We start from the raw sequence: 18206 nt of genomic DNA, 5'->3' as shown, positions 1-18206 counted from the left end.
ACTATTCGTTATAGTAGGAAGATACATATAATAATCCAAAATTATAATTTGAATAGAAAAGTTGTAAGTGATCCCATGTTTATTGTTATGAGCAGGTTAGCAGTGGTAATATTAATGTTGTTACCAAGAAACTTGAAGCTGCAGGTGTCGTGTTTGAAATTATTGGACAAGTTACAGCATCTCCTGTTATAGAGGTCTGTGTTGATGGGACATTACAGCTTAGTAAAACAACACCATATCTTAGGGATCTGTGGGAGGAGACAAGTTTTATGCTGGAAAGATTACAGAGATTGGAATCATGCGTACAGATTGAACAAGATGGACTGAAAGGCCGGCATGCACCTGCTTGGAACTTGTCATTTGTTCCTAGTGGTACAGATGAAAAATACATGAAATTGGAATCAAAACCAAAGGTGGCTGTAATTCGAGAAGAAGGCAGTAATGGTGATAGGGAAATGTCAGCTATGGTTTTGGCTGCTGGCTTTGAACCTTGGGATGTTTCAATGTCAGATCTTTTGAAAGGCAGAGTCACTTTGGAAGACTTTAGAGGGATAGTCTTTGTTGGAGGGTTTAGCTATGCAGACGTGTTGGACTCTGCGAAAGGATGGGCTGCTACAATAAGGTTTAATGATTCTCTTCTTCAACAGGTAGCTGTTAATGTGTTTCATTTTGTTCAAATCATCCATCTTTTTCATTGGGTTAGCATATGCAGTCATTCAGTTTTATTAGGCAAAACAAATACTGACAATTCAAATCTAACCATGCAGTTTCAAGAATTTTATGAGCGACCAGATACATTCAGCCTTGGAGTGTGTAATGGATGTCAGCTGATGGCTCTTCTTGGCTGGGTGCCTGGGAAGGAAGTTGGAGGAGTATTTGGTGCCGGTGGTGACAGCTCACAACCTCGGTTCATCCATAATGAATCTGGTTGTTTTGAGTGTCGGTTTATCTCTGTGAAAATAGATGACTCACCTTCAATAATGTTGAAAGGCATGGCAGGTACTACAGTTGGCATCTGGGCTGCACATGGAGAAGGAAGAGCATTCTTTCCCAATAAAGATGTACTGAAACATATACAAGAATCAAATTTAGCACCAATTAGGTATTGTGATGACGATGGATATGTAACTGAGGCATACCCCTTCAATCCTAATGGTTCACCACTTGGAATTGCAGCCTTATGTTCTCCAAGTGGAAGGCATCTAGCTATTATGCCACACCCTGAGCGATGCTTCCTCATGTGGCAATTCCCATGGTATCCTAGGGAATGGGAACTAGATCCGAAGGGTCCTAGCCCTTGGTTAAGGATGTTTCAAAATGCACGGGAATGGTGTGATGAAATATGAAAAAAATAGCACCATTCAATCGATTTATTTCTAACATATAGTACAAAATTTTGTAGAGTTTCTTAGGAATTTATTGTAATAGTTTTTCAAATTTTTTATTGTACATGGATATTAGTAAATTCTTCATCGTTTTTTACAGTTTGTCAATTTTTGATTACTTATACCATATCAGACTGAAACACATTTACACAATGTTTTATGCTGTCAAGATGGAGAGAAATTCCTGACAAGATTGTATCTTCGAGGTATTTTTCAATATAATTATATAACTAAATTCAACTCGTTTTCTTGATTTGGATTTGAAAGAAACATGGAATGGACAATTTATTTCGATTCTTTAGACTTAAAATAATCTTCATTGATTTGAATATTTCTCGAGACATCAATTTGGATATTTCTTGAGACACAGATGTAAGTATCTATATTATGTCAATACATAATGTTTAGTGCTTGCATAACACATAGTATCTCTTCTTGCTTCATGTGGATAGATTTGAGTTACGTCCAACTAATACATAATACATTTGAATGTCTAATCACTCTTATGTCAATAGAGTAATAATATTTAGGACTAGACAAGCTAAAACTCTAAGCAAGTAGTTGTATTTGTCAAAGACGTGTGGATTTTTTGACTCATATTGGAGATGGTGGAATCTATGATTATAATCTCCTTCAATTAGAAATGAACCTATTTGCTGTTGAATATTGTTACCCTTCTAAGTATATAGATTGATTATTAATCTAATCTATTCTTTTAATAGGTTGTACTTTGTAATAGCTCTTTTCATGTAGTTGGGAGTTGTTAACTAGAGGTGATGAGTGATGAGTTGTTAACTAGAGGATTGGGAAGAAAGGACGTGCATTTTTTGCAATGCAACAAGAGGACAGTAGAGACAAAATGATATTTTATTAAGGAATGTGCAGCATACAAAGATATTCAGAGTCAATTTGATGATGAATTAAAGGTGGACAGTCTGAACAAGCTTTTTGAAGAGTCAAGGTTTCACAAAACGACGAGTTTATTACTCAAGATTCATAAGAGAAGAACCATCATGGAAAAGAACCTGCAAGTGGGCTAGCTTCGTGCATCTTGGTCCCTTAGACCATTGGGTCTCATAGACATCATTAAAATTCCTTCATTCATTTATAAATGTTCTATTTATTTTTCTAAAGAATAACAATCAGATTACTATGACATGAGATGTATACTAGGACATACAATAATCAATGCAATATTTTATTACCTGAGATTCTAGAGGATCATACCATGATCTAAGAGGTTGAATGTTGAATCAACAAAAACTTAGAAGTACCTGAAGAACTATAATCTTATGTGATGAATAGGTTATTTATATAAAATATTGTGCAAAATGAAGAGATGATTTAAAGTTCTTAGAAGATAAAGGAATTCTGTAATGGTAATGTGTTGTGATTTGATTCATTTATAGATTTCATTATTTAGATGATATACTTTTAAATTTTTTTTTATTTCTGTTTAAATTTTTCATATTTGGTATTTTCTTCAATCTAAATAATTGAGTATCAATATATTGATATTTTTTAGTATTGGGATAATAGATAAAGTAAAATCATGAAAATGTGTTTCAATATTAGAAAAGCACGATTTTTATGATTTTTTTTTAATTTCAAAAGAAAACTAAGAAAGGAGAATTTGAATTTAAAGAAAAATCGTATATTTAGATGCTATTACTTTTTATTCTAGGTGGAAAAGAATTGGAATTTTTTGATTTTTCATTAATTCACATGTTTTTTGCATGGGGCTTCAATATATAATATTTTATTTAAAGAATGTTTGGTAATTTCTGTAAGTTGGGAAATTTATTGAAAGTGGAAGAGCTTGTAAGGAAGAAATTTTGAATTGTATATAATCTTTCTTTTTTAATAAATAATATTAGAAATATTAAACTCGTGTTGAATATGTTTATTGTAAGGCTGTAAGGGGATTGAGACACGAATCTGATACTGAAGACCTGGTCATAGACATCTCTATTTGCAAGAGATGTCCTAACACAATCTCTTGTAGTATCCCTCACAAAAAAATAAAAAATAAAAAAATTGTAAATTGATCACTAAAAAACATTGAAAATAGGAGTTGAAAAGGAGTAGGAAGTCAGAAAGGGTTGAAAATACCACACAAAGGAAAAATAGATTTGTTATGTTTGGAGCTGAAACATATACATTAAACGAAGAGGAAAGGCAAAAACATCAACTTGCAATTGTATCTCAAATCTAAAAGGTATTCTATCAAAAAGTCTACACAAAAAATAGTTTAAAATAGATATTTGAAAAACTTGAATTGTAATTGGTAGTAAGAGTATGGAGTAATTACTATTTGAAAACATCATCGTCTATAGGGTAAACTATATCTTCGATACTCAAACAATACAAGAAGTGCAATTGTATATGAAAATAGGGATGCCTGACCCCCAACAATTAATGTTGAAATGGTCTTGTATATGAGATATAGAATGAAATGTCTTATAGATTGAAATTGAATAAATGGTAACCACAAAATTATAAACACTTCAATTTTTTTTTTCGTTATAGCTACCTTGTTTTCAATTGAGATTAGAACCTTAAATAATCATCCTCCAAAGAAACCCCTTCTTAATGTTCTAATCTCAATTGAAAACAAGCTTCCAACAGGGGTGCCAAAAAAATTTGAGGATTAAGAATCACAATGATAATTTTTAGTAATAACTTATGTTCCTTCTTATTTAATTTAAATCACCATGCCTTCCTCTATTCTTGACCTTTCTTCAAGATAAATTGATCCATTACTTTCCACTCCATAAAGTCATCTTAAACTGTCACTTCCAAACTATTTTGGACACTTATTGAATTTGAAGAAAATGACTTGGATATTGAATGTTGCATCTTGATGTTAAACCTACTATTTTTTTCTTCTTAGAATTTCAAGTGGAGGAAAACAAGATTTATATGCATTGTGGAAGTATTGTAATCATGTTCTAGAGCCGAAGGGCATAGATGGAACAACCAAGGTCACATGTAAGCTTTGTGAAACATCATGTGAAGGTACTTACATGAGGGAGAGGGCTCATTTCCTATACATACTTGGAAAAGTTGTTGATCCTTGTCCAAAGGAGGTAGAACAATATGTTGTTGCGAGGGATCAAGAAAGGGATGATGAGAAAGTTTGTAATTTGAGCTCCATGCTTCAACAATAGGAGCAAGTGTTGCAACTCAATCAAAATAGAGAGTAAGAAGTGGATGTGTCTTCTAGAGATGTTCATTTGAACAAAATATGTGTTGGCAACAACAATGAAGGAAAACTGAGAGGGGGGAGGGGGGGTGAATTAGTTTTCACCGGATTATACCAATTAAGCACAATCTCAGATTTCAATCAACCGCAACAGGAATAAAGATAAATACAATAACAACACACATAACACGAAGATTTGGACGTGGAAAACCTGGTTAAGGGAAAAACCACAGTGGGAACCTACCCACAATAAGATGATACTCTATAGTAGTATGTGTAAATATTACAATGGGAAATGCAGAGTGCCTAGAGCTCAGTGCTCAAGATATAATGAACTAGAAGGCTCCAACCCTCAGGAAAAGTTCACTACCTTACAATAATGATCGGATTACAATCTAGATTACATGAATTGCGAAAATAACATTTGCTAATGCCCGATGACAGTTTCAGTTAAGCTCATTTGTATGCTCTACATACCGAAGGATAAATTCACTTATGCACACATACACCACTCTTTGATAATGCATACACCACCTCCACACCTAAATTACATGATTCTAACACCTATTTATACAATTCATCAACCTTTGCTTACAAGGTCGGCCAAACCCTCAACCCTTAATTATAAAATTACACCACATGATACATAAATATACCACCAGACCAATATAATGCCATAATGACATAGCATGGACCTAAATCAAATCTCCAAACACACATCACCACTAAAGATCTCGCCAAGATTAACCGCAACACGTTACACCATCATAAATACCGCATAACATGAAGAATATCACTAGATTAACAAAATCACCAATACCGCGCACAAGGATCAATGCAGACCACCAAAACAAATAGGACACGATCATGAACCACCAACAAGAACATTAGAACCATCCACAATAGCTGCACGGACACCACTTATTCAAATCTTCATCGATGAATACACTAACTCACAAGAACACTCATCAACAACGATTCGGACTAGAAAGATAATTTGTAGAGCACTAAATCATCAACCATCTGAAATGAAGATACACATGAACATCCAAAACATTTTGCCAAATCCGCAACCAAAGATATGATCATACCGGATCACAATGGATCAAATACCAAACTGTGCCAACCACTGAACATAAAGACTAAACTTCAAACTGGATCAAATGATATGATCAAGTAAACTTCCAGATCACTGAAACCAATAAGGGATGAATTATTTCAGTATCCCAAATAGATAAACCAACTAGATCAACTCAATGCAATCACCCGAACACCAAACAACTCTCTGATACACGAGAACACAGGAATATGTTGACATCAATGACAACAACATATCTTAGCAGCAACAATATCCAACAAACTCCCCCTTTCGCATTGATGACAACATATGAATTTGAAAAACGATCAATGCAAAGGAATGAATCAACATCAACAATCTGCAAAAAACTCCCCTTAAGATCATGCACACAAAGCTCCAAAGATAAAGCAACTTTTCACATGCTTCTCTCCCTCTTTGAAAACAATGTGAAATATAGAATATAGTTCATGCTTCTCTCCCCAAAACTCACCACTAATCATCTAAACCACATACTGACTACTCTGGCTGAGTAGCAACACCAACTCATCAACTCGGATAAAGAGATAAGGCTCTAAAATCCACCGGATTGATGCAACTCCATGCATCTAGTTCTGATCAGGAGGGGCAGAGACCCCTAACTTGTCTCTCAAATAGACAAATGTATCTGCATGCAAAAGTTTAGTGAAAATATCTACAATATGATCTTTTGTAAATACATATTCCAATCTGACTTCCTCATCACTAACTTTCTCCCTCAAGAAATGATACTTTATTGATACATGCTTTGTTTTAGAATGTAGTACCAAATTCTTGGAAATATTGATAGCACTTGAATTTAATTTTTAGTAATAACTTATGTTCCTTCTTATTTAATTTAATTCACCATGCCTTCCTCTATTCTTGACCTTTCTTCAAGATAAATTGATCCATTAGTTTCCACTCCATAAAGTCATCTTAAACTATCACTTCCAAACTATTTTGGACACTTATTGAATTTGAAGAAAATGACTTGGATATTGAATGTTGCATCTTGATGTTAAAGCTACTATTCTTTTTATTCTTAGAATTTCATGACTTCAACAAATAATCCAATCTAGCATACCAGGCTCTATGGGCTTTCTTAAGTCCATACAATGCTTTCTTTAATTTGCATACCATATCTCCTTCATCTGATAAAGAAAATCCATTTGGGTGCTCAATGCAAACTTCTTCTTCCAAATCACCATTCAAAAAGGCTGACTTGACATCCATCTGATATACCTTGAAATTCTCATAAGCAACATATGCAAGCAACAATCCAACAACTTCAATTCTAGCCATTGGAGCAAAAGTATCCGCATAATCAATTCCTTCTATTTGAGAACACCCTTTACATAGCAATCTTGCTTTGTTTCTGACCACTTCACCAACTTCATTCAGTTTACTCTAGAACACCCACTTAGTGTCAATTACATTCTTGTCTTTAGGTCTCAGAACAAGCTCCCAAGTAATATCTTCTCAATCTAATTTATCTCTTCTTCCATTGCTTTTATGCAATTCTTATCTTTACACGCTTCTGCAACATCTTTAGGCTCAATCTTTGAAATCAAGCATATCTCTTCAACACCAATCCTTTTCCTAGTCATCACACCTTTATTCTTATCACCAATAATCTGATTTTTTGAATGATTCAATCTTACATACCTCAAAGTTTTTTGATTATTTTGATTCTCAGGCTCATGCACTTCTTCACCGGTAGAAACCATATTCGGATTGACGGTCTCCACTAGATCATTCTGCTTTAATATATCAGTCTACATAGGCTTTGAAATAACATCTTGATCATCAAAATCATAACCTCACGCTTTGATCTGCTTTCCAATACATTCATCCACCTTCACATTTACACTCTTCTCTATCTCTCTCAGTCTCTTGTTGTAACACCGGTAGGCCTTGCTCTTAGTAGAATATCCCAAAAAGATTCTTTCATCACATCTTGCATCAAACTTTCGTATATCCTCATCTCTCTTGATATAACATTTACTTCCAAAAACTCTGAAATATCTAACTGTAGGAACATGACCAAACCATAACTCATAAGGAGTCTTGTCAGAATCACCTTTAATATGCACCTGGTTGAATGTGTAAACAACAGTGCTAACAACTTCTCTCCAAAAGGTCTGTGCAACATTTCCTTCAATCAACATAGTCCTCGCAGCATCCAAAATGGTTTCGTTCTTCCTTTCAACAACTCCATTTTGCTGAGGGATTCTAGGAGCAAATAGCAGTCTTCTAATGCCATTCCTCTCACAAAATGTATCAAACTCTCCTGATGTAAATTCTCGACTTCTGTCAGATCTTAGGCACTTCAGCTTTAATCCTGTCTCAGTCTCCACTCTAACTTTGAATATATTGAATTCATCCAATGCTTCTGATTTCTCCCTTAGAAAGGTAACCCACATCATCCTAAAATAATCATCAATTAGCAACATGAAATATCTATCACCCTGCATGCTTCTCACTCTTGTAGGACCACATAAGTCAGTATGCACTAGATATAACAATACATTAGATGAATAAAAGTTACTCTTAAATGAAGTTCTTGTTTGCTTTCCCATCTGACATTCCTTACATATTGGATTAACAAGCTCCACAATCTTAGGCAAATCTCTAACAACTTGAGTAGAACTTATCCTTACCATGCAATCAAAATTAACATGACACATTCTCCTATTCCATAACCAACTTTTATCTATCTGAGCAATCAAGCAACTTCTCTCACCAGCATTCAAGTGAAAGATATTACCTCTAGTCTTAGTCCTTGATGCAATCTCTACAGCGGAGGCATTTAGGATCTTGCATTTACCATTCTTGAATTGCAAATCATATCCCTTGTCAACCATCTATCCAACAGTCCAAAGATTATGCTTCAAACCTTCAACATACAAGACATCATCAATATCACTCTTACCATTAAAAGATATAGACCCTCTACCATGAATCACACAAGCTTTATCATCTTCAAATCTCACTATGCCACCATCATGCCTTTCCATACTCACAAATTTTCTTTTATCACCTATCATATGATGTGAACAATTGTTGTTAATCACCCATTCATCTTTCTCTTCAATCTTAGCAGCCAAATCTTTCTCCTCAATAATGCAACTTGTAGGATTCACTGGTACCAAATCATCTTCCTTGATAGTAATAAATACAAACTCATATTCTAAATTTCCATTCTCTAATTCTTCATCTGCTACACCTTCATCAACAACATAATAGCACCTCTTCTGATTTCTGAACTTCAGGTAGGGCTTGTAGGGCTTATATGTCTTATCATTCTTATCAGGCTTCTCATATCTATCATACTTATCAGATCTATCATGCCTTTCAAATTTATCATGCTTATCATATTTAGACATTCTCTCAGGACACCTATAAGCAAAATGTCCTATCTTATTACAAGAGAAACATTTCAAAGGTAATTTTCCATCATACTTACCGACTCCCTTAGGCAATCTTCGAGCAATAAGGGCTTCAAGCTCATCCAATTCTCTTTCTTTCTCTTCCATCTCTCTCTTTTCTCTTTCATATTTGGATACCCAACATGAACTTTCTCCTGGATCATACTTCTGCTTCCCGGATATAGAGGCTTTGAATGTAGTCTCAGATTTACCATGTGATTCTCCAAATTCGCTCAACTCAAATGCAACAAGCTTTCCAACCAACATGTCTCTAGTCACTGTAGTCACACTCTGGATTTCATCAATTGCAGCTACTTTATGCTTGTAAGCAGGGGGCAATGGTCTCAACACCTTAGCAAGAATCTCATCTTCTTCAAGAGTTCCATCGACATATTTGATGTTCATGACAAGCTTATTCACCTTAGCCATAAAGGATGTTATGTTTTCATCTTCTCCCATCTCCAATGCTTCATTATTCCCTTTCAAACTCTGCAACTTAGTAACCTTAACTTGTGCATCTCCTTCATACAAGGTCTCTAGCTTCTTCCAGATCTCATGTGCAATCTTCAAACCCATCACATTTGTCATCTCTGAATCGGTCAAGGCACTTAGCAATGCTTCCTTAGCTCTTATGTTATGTTCAACATCCTCGATCTTAGCAGTAGTAAGTGATCCATTTTGAGGAACATTGTAGACATTCTTTGTAATCTTCCAATACAAATCTCCAAGACACTTCAAATGAGCTTCCTTTCGGTCCTTCCAAATAGTATAATTGCTTGCATCAAATCTTAGACTTTCCTTCTTGAACACATAAGCTGCCATCCTGGATCTCCTCAAGTGGTTAAACTTCTTCTGGAGGATCTAGATCTGATACCAATTGTTAGCAAAAACAATGAAGGAAAACTGAGAGGGGTGGGTGAGGGTGAGGGGGAGGGGGGTGAACCACTTTTCACTGGATTATACCAATTAAGCACAATCTCAGATTTCAATCAACTACAATAGGAATAAAGATAAACATAATAACAACAACACACATAACACCAAGATTTTGACGTGGAAAACTCGGTTAAGGGAAAAACCACGGTAGGAACCTATATACCCACAATAAGATGACACTCTAAAGTAGTATGTGCAAATATTACAATGGGGAATGCACATGCATTCAGGAACACTGCCTACAACTCAATATATCATGACCCACAAGGATCCAAACCTCAGGAAAGGTTCACTACCATACAATAATGATCAAACGACAATCTAGATTACATGCACTTCAAATATAGCATTTGCTAATGCCTGATGAAAGTTCCGGTTAAGCTCATTAGTTTGCTCTACAACAATCTCTGCTCAATACACCATACCGAAGGATAAATTATCTTATGCACACATACATCACTCTCTGATAATGCAAACACCACCTCCACACCTAAATTACATGACTCTAACACCTATTTATACAATTCATCAACCTTGACTACAAGGTCGACCAAACCCTCAACCCTTAATTAAAAAATTACATCACATGATACATAAATATACCAGCAAACCAATAGAATGCCATAGATGACATAGCATGGACCTAAATCAAATCTCCAAACACACATCACCATTGGAGATCTCCCCAAGATTAATCGAAACACGTTACACCATTAGAAATACTGCATAACACGAAGAATATCACTGGATTAACAAAATCATCAATACCACACACAAGGATCAATGTGGACCACGAAAACAAATAGGACACGATCATGAAACACCAACAAGAACATTATAACCATCCGCAATAGCTGCACCAACACCACTTATTCAAATCTTCATCGATCAATACGCTAACTCACAAGAACACTCATCAGCAACAACTCGAACTAGAAAGATAACTTGCGGAGCACCAAATCACGAACCATCTGAAATAAAAAATATACATGAACCTCCAAAACATTTTCCCAAATCTGCAACCAAAGATATGATCATACCGGAGCACAATGGATCAAATACCAAACTCTGCCAACCACTGAATAGAAAGAATAAACTTCAAACTAGATCAAATGATATGATCAAGTAAACTTTCAGATCACTGAAACCATTAAGGGATGAACTATTTCAACATCCCAAACAAATAAACCAACCAGATCAAATCAATGCAATCACCGGAACACCAAATAACTCTTTGCAACACCGAAACGCAGGAATATGTTGACATCAATGACAACAACATATCCTGGCATCAACAATATCCAACAATATGTAGGAATAAAATATTCTTGCAAGGGATCACACATTAGCAACTCAAACCCAATTGGAAAATTATTTGATGTGTAAGGTCAAGAAGCAATTGATGCAACAATGCAAACATAATACCATTTAATGTTTCTCACTCACCTTTCTATGAAGAGATGATCAAGTTCTTGTAGGTAAATACCCTAAATGGATTTGCTTTAAGGTTTTGAGTGAATAATCGTGTATGACATTCACAAATGTGTAGATACCACGTATGAATTTGATGTAGATTATGATTGTTTGCCCCTTAAAAAATGAATTATCCTCTAGTGACATCTTAGTAAAACATTACATATTGAAATTTAGAAATGTTGATAGCTTGGTAGGTCAATACACAAACAAGAAATTAAATAAATAATATGTCTACACTTCTATACATAGTCCATATCGAGGTCCCTAACTATGATGCTCTCCAATTACTCATCATTGTCAAACTTAGGTTCCTCTGTTTGTAGTAGAAGTAAGGGTTAATCACTAAGTCCATTTGCTTCAACCACTTCATCCACTATGGCTATAACTTCTCCATCAAGTGAAATTTTGTACCATTTTTCTAAAGAACCCTCCTTGTACCCAAACTCACAAGAGAGGTGAAGTCAGCTATGAATGTACACCATTTTCTCTACTTTCTTTGACCCTAATTGGTTCTTTTTTAGTGAATGAATAAAACCATAAGTAATCTAATTTCTCTCACAAGATAAAGCGCTAGCTATTTGTGAGAGCAATCTTATTGCAAATGATTGCAATTGGGGGTTTTCACCTCCATGGCTCTACCACCACTCTATAGGGTCTTTCTTTTGCATGATATCATATAAATCTTCCATAGAAGAAAAATCATCATGCCCACATAAATAACTTATTCCATTGAATCCTCATAATTGAAGCATCCTCACCTTAGCCACATATTTTTTTAATTGTAGCCCAAGATACCTTCATTGCCTCTTTATCCTCATATGGAGCCCTCTTATTAGTCACTTATCTATCATATGGAGCCCTCTTATGTAGATTGTCCTAAAGCTGCCTTGCATGCACTAACTATTGAACTCAAAGCTCCTTTGAATTCACAAAGATGCTCAAGAATAATAAAATAAGAAGCAAACCATGTATCGATAGGTTTGAAAAGTTCCACCTTGAATTTTTTTATATAAATGGCTTGTGTGTGGTGATAGTTACGCACGACCATTTGTATTTTTTGTCCTTTTTTTGAGATCTAAAATCCACTTAAACTTGCCAATATATTGCAGTGAACTTTTCAATAAATGCACACATGGAGTCCAAAACACATGCTACTCTTTTTTGCACCAACATGTTTACTGCTTTATAAATAGGGATAACATCTATAACAACTTGGACTACATGTGATTATTCAAACACAAGGAAGATGGAAAAAAACTTGGAATCAAACTCAAGGGACACGTATATGAACAACAATAACTTATATGACTACTTAGATCTTGAGACATCCTCTAGATTAAGAGTGTTGATTTTTGCATGTATGACATATGGCTCTAGTGTGAAATCAACGTTGATTCTTCATTGAACTGTACCTAGAGCTAAGTGCATTTATCCTCATTTAATTTCTAAATGTTCACTACATGTTTATTAACCTAGCTTCAAATTTTATCTCAATTAATTTGTGGTTAATTGTTTGCATTATTTATTAACCTACATTATTTATGTGATTGTTTTTCTTTCCTTTACAAATATTTTAAAAAATAATTTTGATTAATTCAACAGGACAAATTAATTCAAATATCGAACAAATCAATTGCTACATACACTTCCTTATACATGTATTGATAACTTGTGGACCCAAAGTAATGTTTTAATGGTCCACTGATGTGACACTAGATGGTTTGTTGGTTTTTAGATCTAAGGAATACATTTTCATTTAATTACATGTACTCATGATCAACACTAACAACTTTAAAGTCACAACTACTAGTGCTATATTATTAAATTTATTGAATGTTAAATCAACAAATGCTATCACAACTATTAAAACATGCTGAATTACTAGATCCTCTCACTATCACAACTATTAGAAGATGTTCAATTACTAGATCCTCACTCCTAATAAATTGAAACTTTTTTTAAGGGGAAAATGTGTTTGACTTGAAGCTATGAACACATGGGAGACCTTAATCCCCAACATAAATAGTCAAAAACATTTCAATAGTATTGGAATGGAAATGGAAATGGATCCTTTTGTAGTCCACAATACCGGACATTGCTATCACAACTATTAGAATATGTTCAATTACTAGATCCTCTCCCCTAATAAATTTAAGCTTTTTGAAGAGGCGTAAATGCTTTAGACCTAAGTTATGAACAAATGGGGGACCTCAATTCCCGACATAAATACTCAAATACATCTCAATAGAGTTGGAATGGAAATGGAAATGGATCCGGATCCTTTTTTAGTCCAGACTATCTGATAGTCTGTATATGGGTATACAAATGACTTACCTTATCCCAGTGTATATGGGTGTGCAAATGACCTACCTTACCTCGATATATAGATGACTTACCTTACCCCTTGAAAGATATGAACTAGTGACCTCCTTTTCAAGAGTACAAGTTTTCCACTACTAGATTAGCTTCAACCTTGATAGAAAGAACACCACCACCACATTTAAACCATCACATCATACCAATACCAATATGAACTCTTAATAAATTCAAATTGCTGACTTAGCTTTCCTTGTCTCTTTCTTTTCAATAACCAACAATAATCTTGATTCTTGACACCTTAGACCAGTGCTCTTTCCCACAAGACATTTGCAAAATAATTAGTGCTGTTTGAACTGAGGTACAGCAGACAAATACCTGCAAGCCAATGTGAGACATCCAAAGCAACTTGTATTGGAGTGGGTAATGTGTCAGATCAGTCTGGTAATGTGATATTACTAAGTCAGTCCTTTTGGAGTTCAACATGGGTGGGGTTCTGACAGTTGGCAGACTCTGTAATGTTTCAGTCTTAAGTACTTGCTTAATGGTTGTCATGTTCTCAATACTTTATTCCACTTACTCGTGCAATTCATGGGGATTGAGACATGTTTCAGACCTCCTGTCACAAATGTCTCAAACTATTTCCTCTATTTTTCCATGAGTTGGCACTAGGTTTAAATTTAAAGTGGACTTTGAATGTGCACTCTGTTTTATTAAATTGAAGAGGCCTACCTATTATTTTCATTGAATGGAACACAATTTACTAAGAAAAGAATGGTAATTTGTTTACTGATTTTAAAAACATTGAAATTGGTATTACAACAACTGAAGGAAGTTGACAGGCATAACGGTATATAGAGTTCGTATACGTGGAAATTTTGGAATGAATATGAAGAATGTGGAAACAGTTTCAATAAATTGGAGAGGTTGTTTTCGAAATTAATTGGGTAGGTTTTTAATTTTCATGGATGAATTTTGTGTGGTTGGAATATTTTGAGAGAAATTAGTGTGTATAAAGCTTATACAAAAAGGTTGGGGAATTTGTACAAGGCCAAATCCCTAGTAAACAAGGTTTAGGGTTTAGGGTTTTTTTGTTTGTTTTTATAATGGAAGTTGTATAGGGGAAGAGTACCAATAGATAACATAGTTCCAATCACCATCACCTTATTGTCATGTTGACCCTCCAATAGCTGTCATAGTGAAAACACCCTTAATAAATTTGTTTTGTACCAATAGCCAATCATTTTTTACAATTAATTGGGCCTTTTGTGCACAACTATTGGAACATTTGTCCCATTTGTGCACCACTATTGGAACATTTGTGCACCACTATTGGGACATTTGTCAACAAGTACTAGCGATTTTGAGTTGACGGTTACTGGGACATCTTTAGTTAGGTATTAGGCACCACTTTGAGATGTGTACTTTTTGACCTTTGTGCACATAACTGATTCCACAACGTGCATCGTTACTGTCCAGAAGCCAGATCAATAGCTATAAGCAGTTAAGTCGCATACGAAGATAACGAAAAAAAATTAAATCAAAATCCGATGTATCGTTTAGGATTTGTGGGTGCGTGAAGTTAGCTATGACGACTACTAGTGCTCTTCCCCTAGTTTGAGAATGAATAAGATTGATTTTGTTGTTTAGCATGTCAATGTGCATTCATTGCAATTATGAGCTAGTTATAGTATATTAGTATGTAAATAGATGATGAGGATTTATAAATAATATTGTTTTGTTCTTTTTTAGTCTTAGGTAATTTAGTGATGGCTATTGAAAATATCATTACAAAGCTTGTGTTTGATGAAGTAGTGACTACTTTACTCCTGAAGGAGTTGATGCGAAAGGATTTCAAATCTGTCAAGGAATATTTGATTGTTCATAAATGGTCAAAGTCGAAAAATAAGAAGAAGGATTAAAGAAGATGTAAGTCTTATGGAGATCTAAGTCTCCTAATAGAATATTCAAGGTGAAATACTAAAATTATGGTAAATAAGACATTTCAAAAGTGTCACAAGAGCAGCTAGGGTGTAAGAGAACTGAACTTTTGAAGATTGTTTTTAGTCGCACATATACACCAATAAAAGTCTATTTTTTTTTCTTCTCGTTTTCTCACACGCAAAAGATTATTGATCTATATTCTCTCTTACTATAATGAAATATAAATGTAGGAAGTGATTTCCTTTAAAAGAATTTCCACGATTTCTCATATTTCTAATACAATAGATTATTTTAATCTAAAAGAGTTTCACAAGAAAAGAAATCAAGAAAACAAGCACTATATGGCTAGGTACTTGGTAGAGAGTGATCTCATTCAATAAATTTCCTTTTCCATTATTGTCCAATGAAATTCCTACTAACTAATTATGCCTTTATAACCTTGATATTAGAGATTAGAAACTCACAAGGTTAGGTTGTTCTTTAGTTCATGCTTAAGTACATTGAAACATTCCCATCCATGCACAATATAACCTTAAAAAAATCTAAATCAATAGATGAGAATAATCAATAAGAATTGGTACCTCGATGACCAGAATTTTTAAAAACTCTACATTAGTGAATTTCATAGGGAAATAAATGATATAACCATCTTATCAAGATATTTTAGGGTAATTCAATTTTAATAATATGAATACATGGCCTTTCAAATTAGGGTGTATTTCATGAATTTTTTTTATGCCACCTCTATTATGAGTTATATGTGAATGGTTTGCAGGTCGAACCTTGAGAGACCTAAGCTCTTATATCATGCTAAACTTTTTATGGACCGACTATGAGTTGAACCCAAGACCTCTTATTTGTTGTTGGGGGTGCTACCATTGGACTATTGATTTGTTTGGTGACCAGTCTATCTTGAATTTAAGTGTGATTCATTTTTCAACAAATTCAAACAAATTAATATCGGCATGCCATTGTGACATTTCATGATTGCTTTTTAATTCTATATGAAGAGGACCATTTTATACATTTGGATCTCCTTTATCCCTATTGACTTTGTCCTCCTTATGGGGGCAAAGTTGCAACATATTATTGCTGCTTCTAGCCAAAGAATGTGGGTTAGAGTAAACATTTCTCTGGTTAGCATGAATTGTTTTGGTTTAGCAAGCGAAAATTTACTTCTTTTTTTTATTCATTTCATTCTTTTTTAGAATGCATTTGATTTGTCTTCAATCTTTTAGCCTTGATGACACTTTGAATGTAATTCTTGTTATCTTAAGAATAAGAGGCTTGTCTATCTTGGCGGGGCAATTCCTTTGTAGCTTCAACATCCTATCACTTCATGCACTTGTCTATCTTGGCAAGGCAATTCCTTTGTAGCTTCAACATCCTATCACTTCATGCACTTGTTATTGAAATGACAACAACTTTCAAAGCAATAATTTAAGAGAAAATATACATGAATGGTGCACAGAGGAAAAGAGAAGATGAAGACAAGGCATCATAATACATGAACCAAGTTTATGTTACCTTGCGTTTCGGAGATGGGGTAGAGCGGGGACCGGAGAACAAATTTCGAGAAGGATATAAGAAAGAGACTTTTTTAGTAGATGACTATTAAAATATATTTTTAAAAAATATTCATATAAGACATGCACGATGATAAAGATTGTACAAACACACACAAAAAAGTGTATTTTCTATATTTAAAATATTCAAACTTTGTATTTATCAAAATGTAAAAGTCCTATCCCATCCCATCCCATCCCATCCCATCCCTATGTTTCCATATCCCCCAAATGTTTTGAGGACAAGGACATCCCCATTTTGGTGAGGGACAAACATTAGAATCAACTATAGAAGGTACTATTGGCTCAAGTGAAGATACACGTACAATAACTGATGATAAAACCTATGGATATAGGTTTAGTAGTGATAATAGCCATCAGACTGGCCATATTGGTACCAACAAGTAAATAATGTTTGAACTGTAGAATGAGACTGATACTTTCAATACCCTTTATAAATGGATTCACACATTCACACAGTTACTCAACAAGGGAGCTCGTCTATATTGCCTTCTCAAATCACATTAACTTAGTAAAATCAAGACCCAGATGTGTTGAAAACTCCAATTGTCTGTACACTGTACAGTAGAGCTCATAAACAGTTTAGAATTAATGGCCATTGATGCTTACAATATTGTCTGAGAGAGGAAAGCCAAACTGAGTAGAACTACAAAAGAAATTTAGTCGGTCAAATTCCAATCTCATAAAGATTGAAACTCGAGCTCCAAAAGGTCTAATCTCAAGCTGTCAAAGGCTCAACCTCAACAATCATTTCGAATGCAAAATAATTGAAAAATCTTATAAAAACTCTCAAATATCAAGATCCCTGACACAGATCAGTTGTAGACGAGTGGG

General features: G+C 34.5%; 1 protein-coding gene across 2 annotated transcripts in view; it reads left to right on the top strand.

Moving 5' to 3' along the window:
• The window catches only part of LOC131031299 (probable phosphoribosylformylglycinamidine synthase, chloroplastic/mitochondrial), a 184463-nt gene extending 182825 nt beyond the window's left edge, over positions 1-1638 (top strand). For both annotated transcript variants that reach the window (XM_057962383.2, XM_057962384.2), the window contains 2 exons: positions 96-647; positions 768-1638. In XM_057962383.2, coding sequence (XP_057818366.2) covers positions 96-647; positions 768-1346 — 1131 coding nt within the window. In that variant the 3' untranslated portion in view covers positions 1347-1638. The remainder of the gene's footprint in view (positions 1-95; positions 648-767) is intronic.
• Positions 1639-18206: the final 16568 nt, after the last annotated feature.

The sequence above is a fragment of the Cryptomeria japonica genome, chromosome 5 (assembly GCF_030272615.1).
Source record: "Cryptomeria japonica chromosome 5, Sugi_1.0, whole genome shotgun sequence".
NCBI classification, from domain to species: Eukaryota; Viridiplantae; Streptophyta; class Pinopsida; order Cupressales; family Cupressaceae; genus Cryptomeria; species Cryptomeria japonica.
This window is presented reverse-complemented; position numbering and strand designations above follow the sequence as displayed.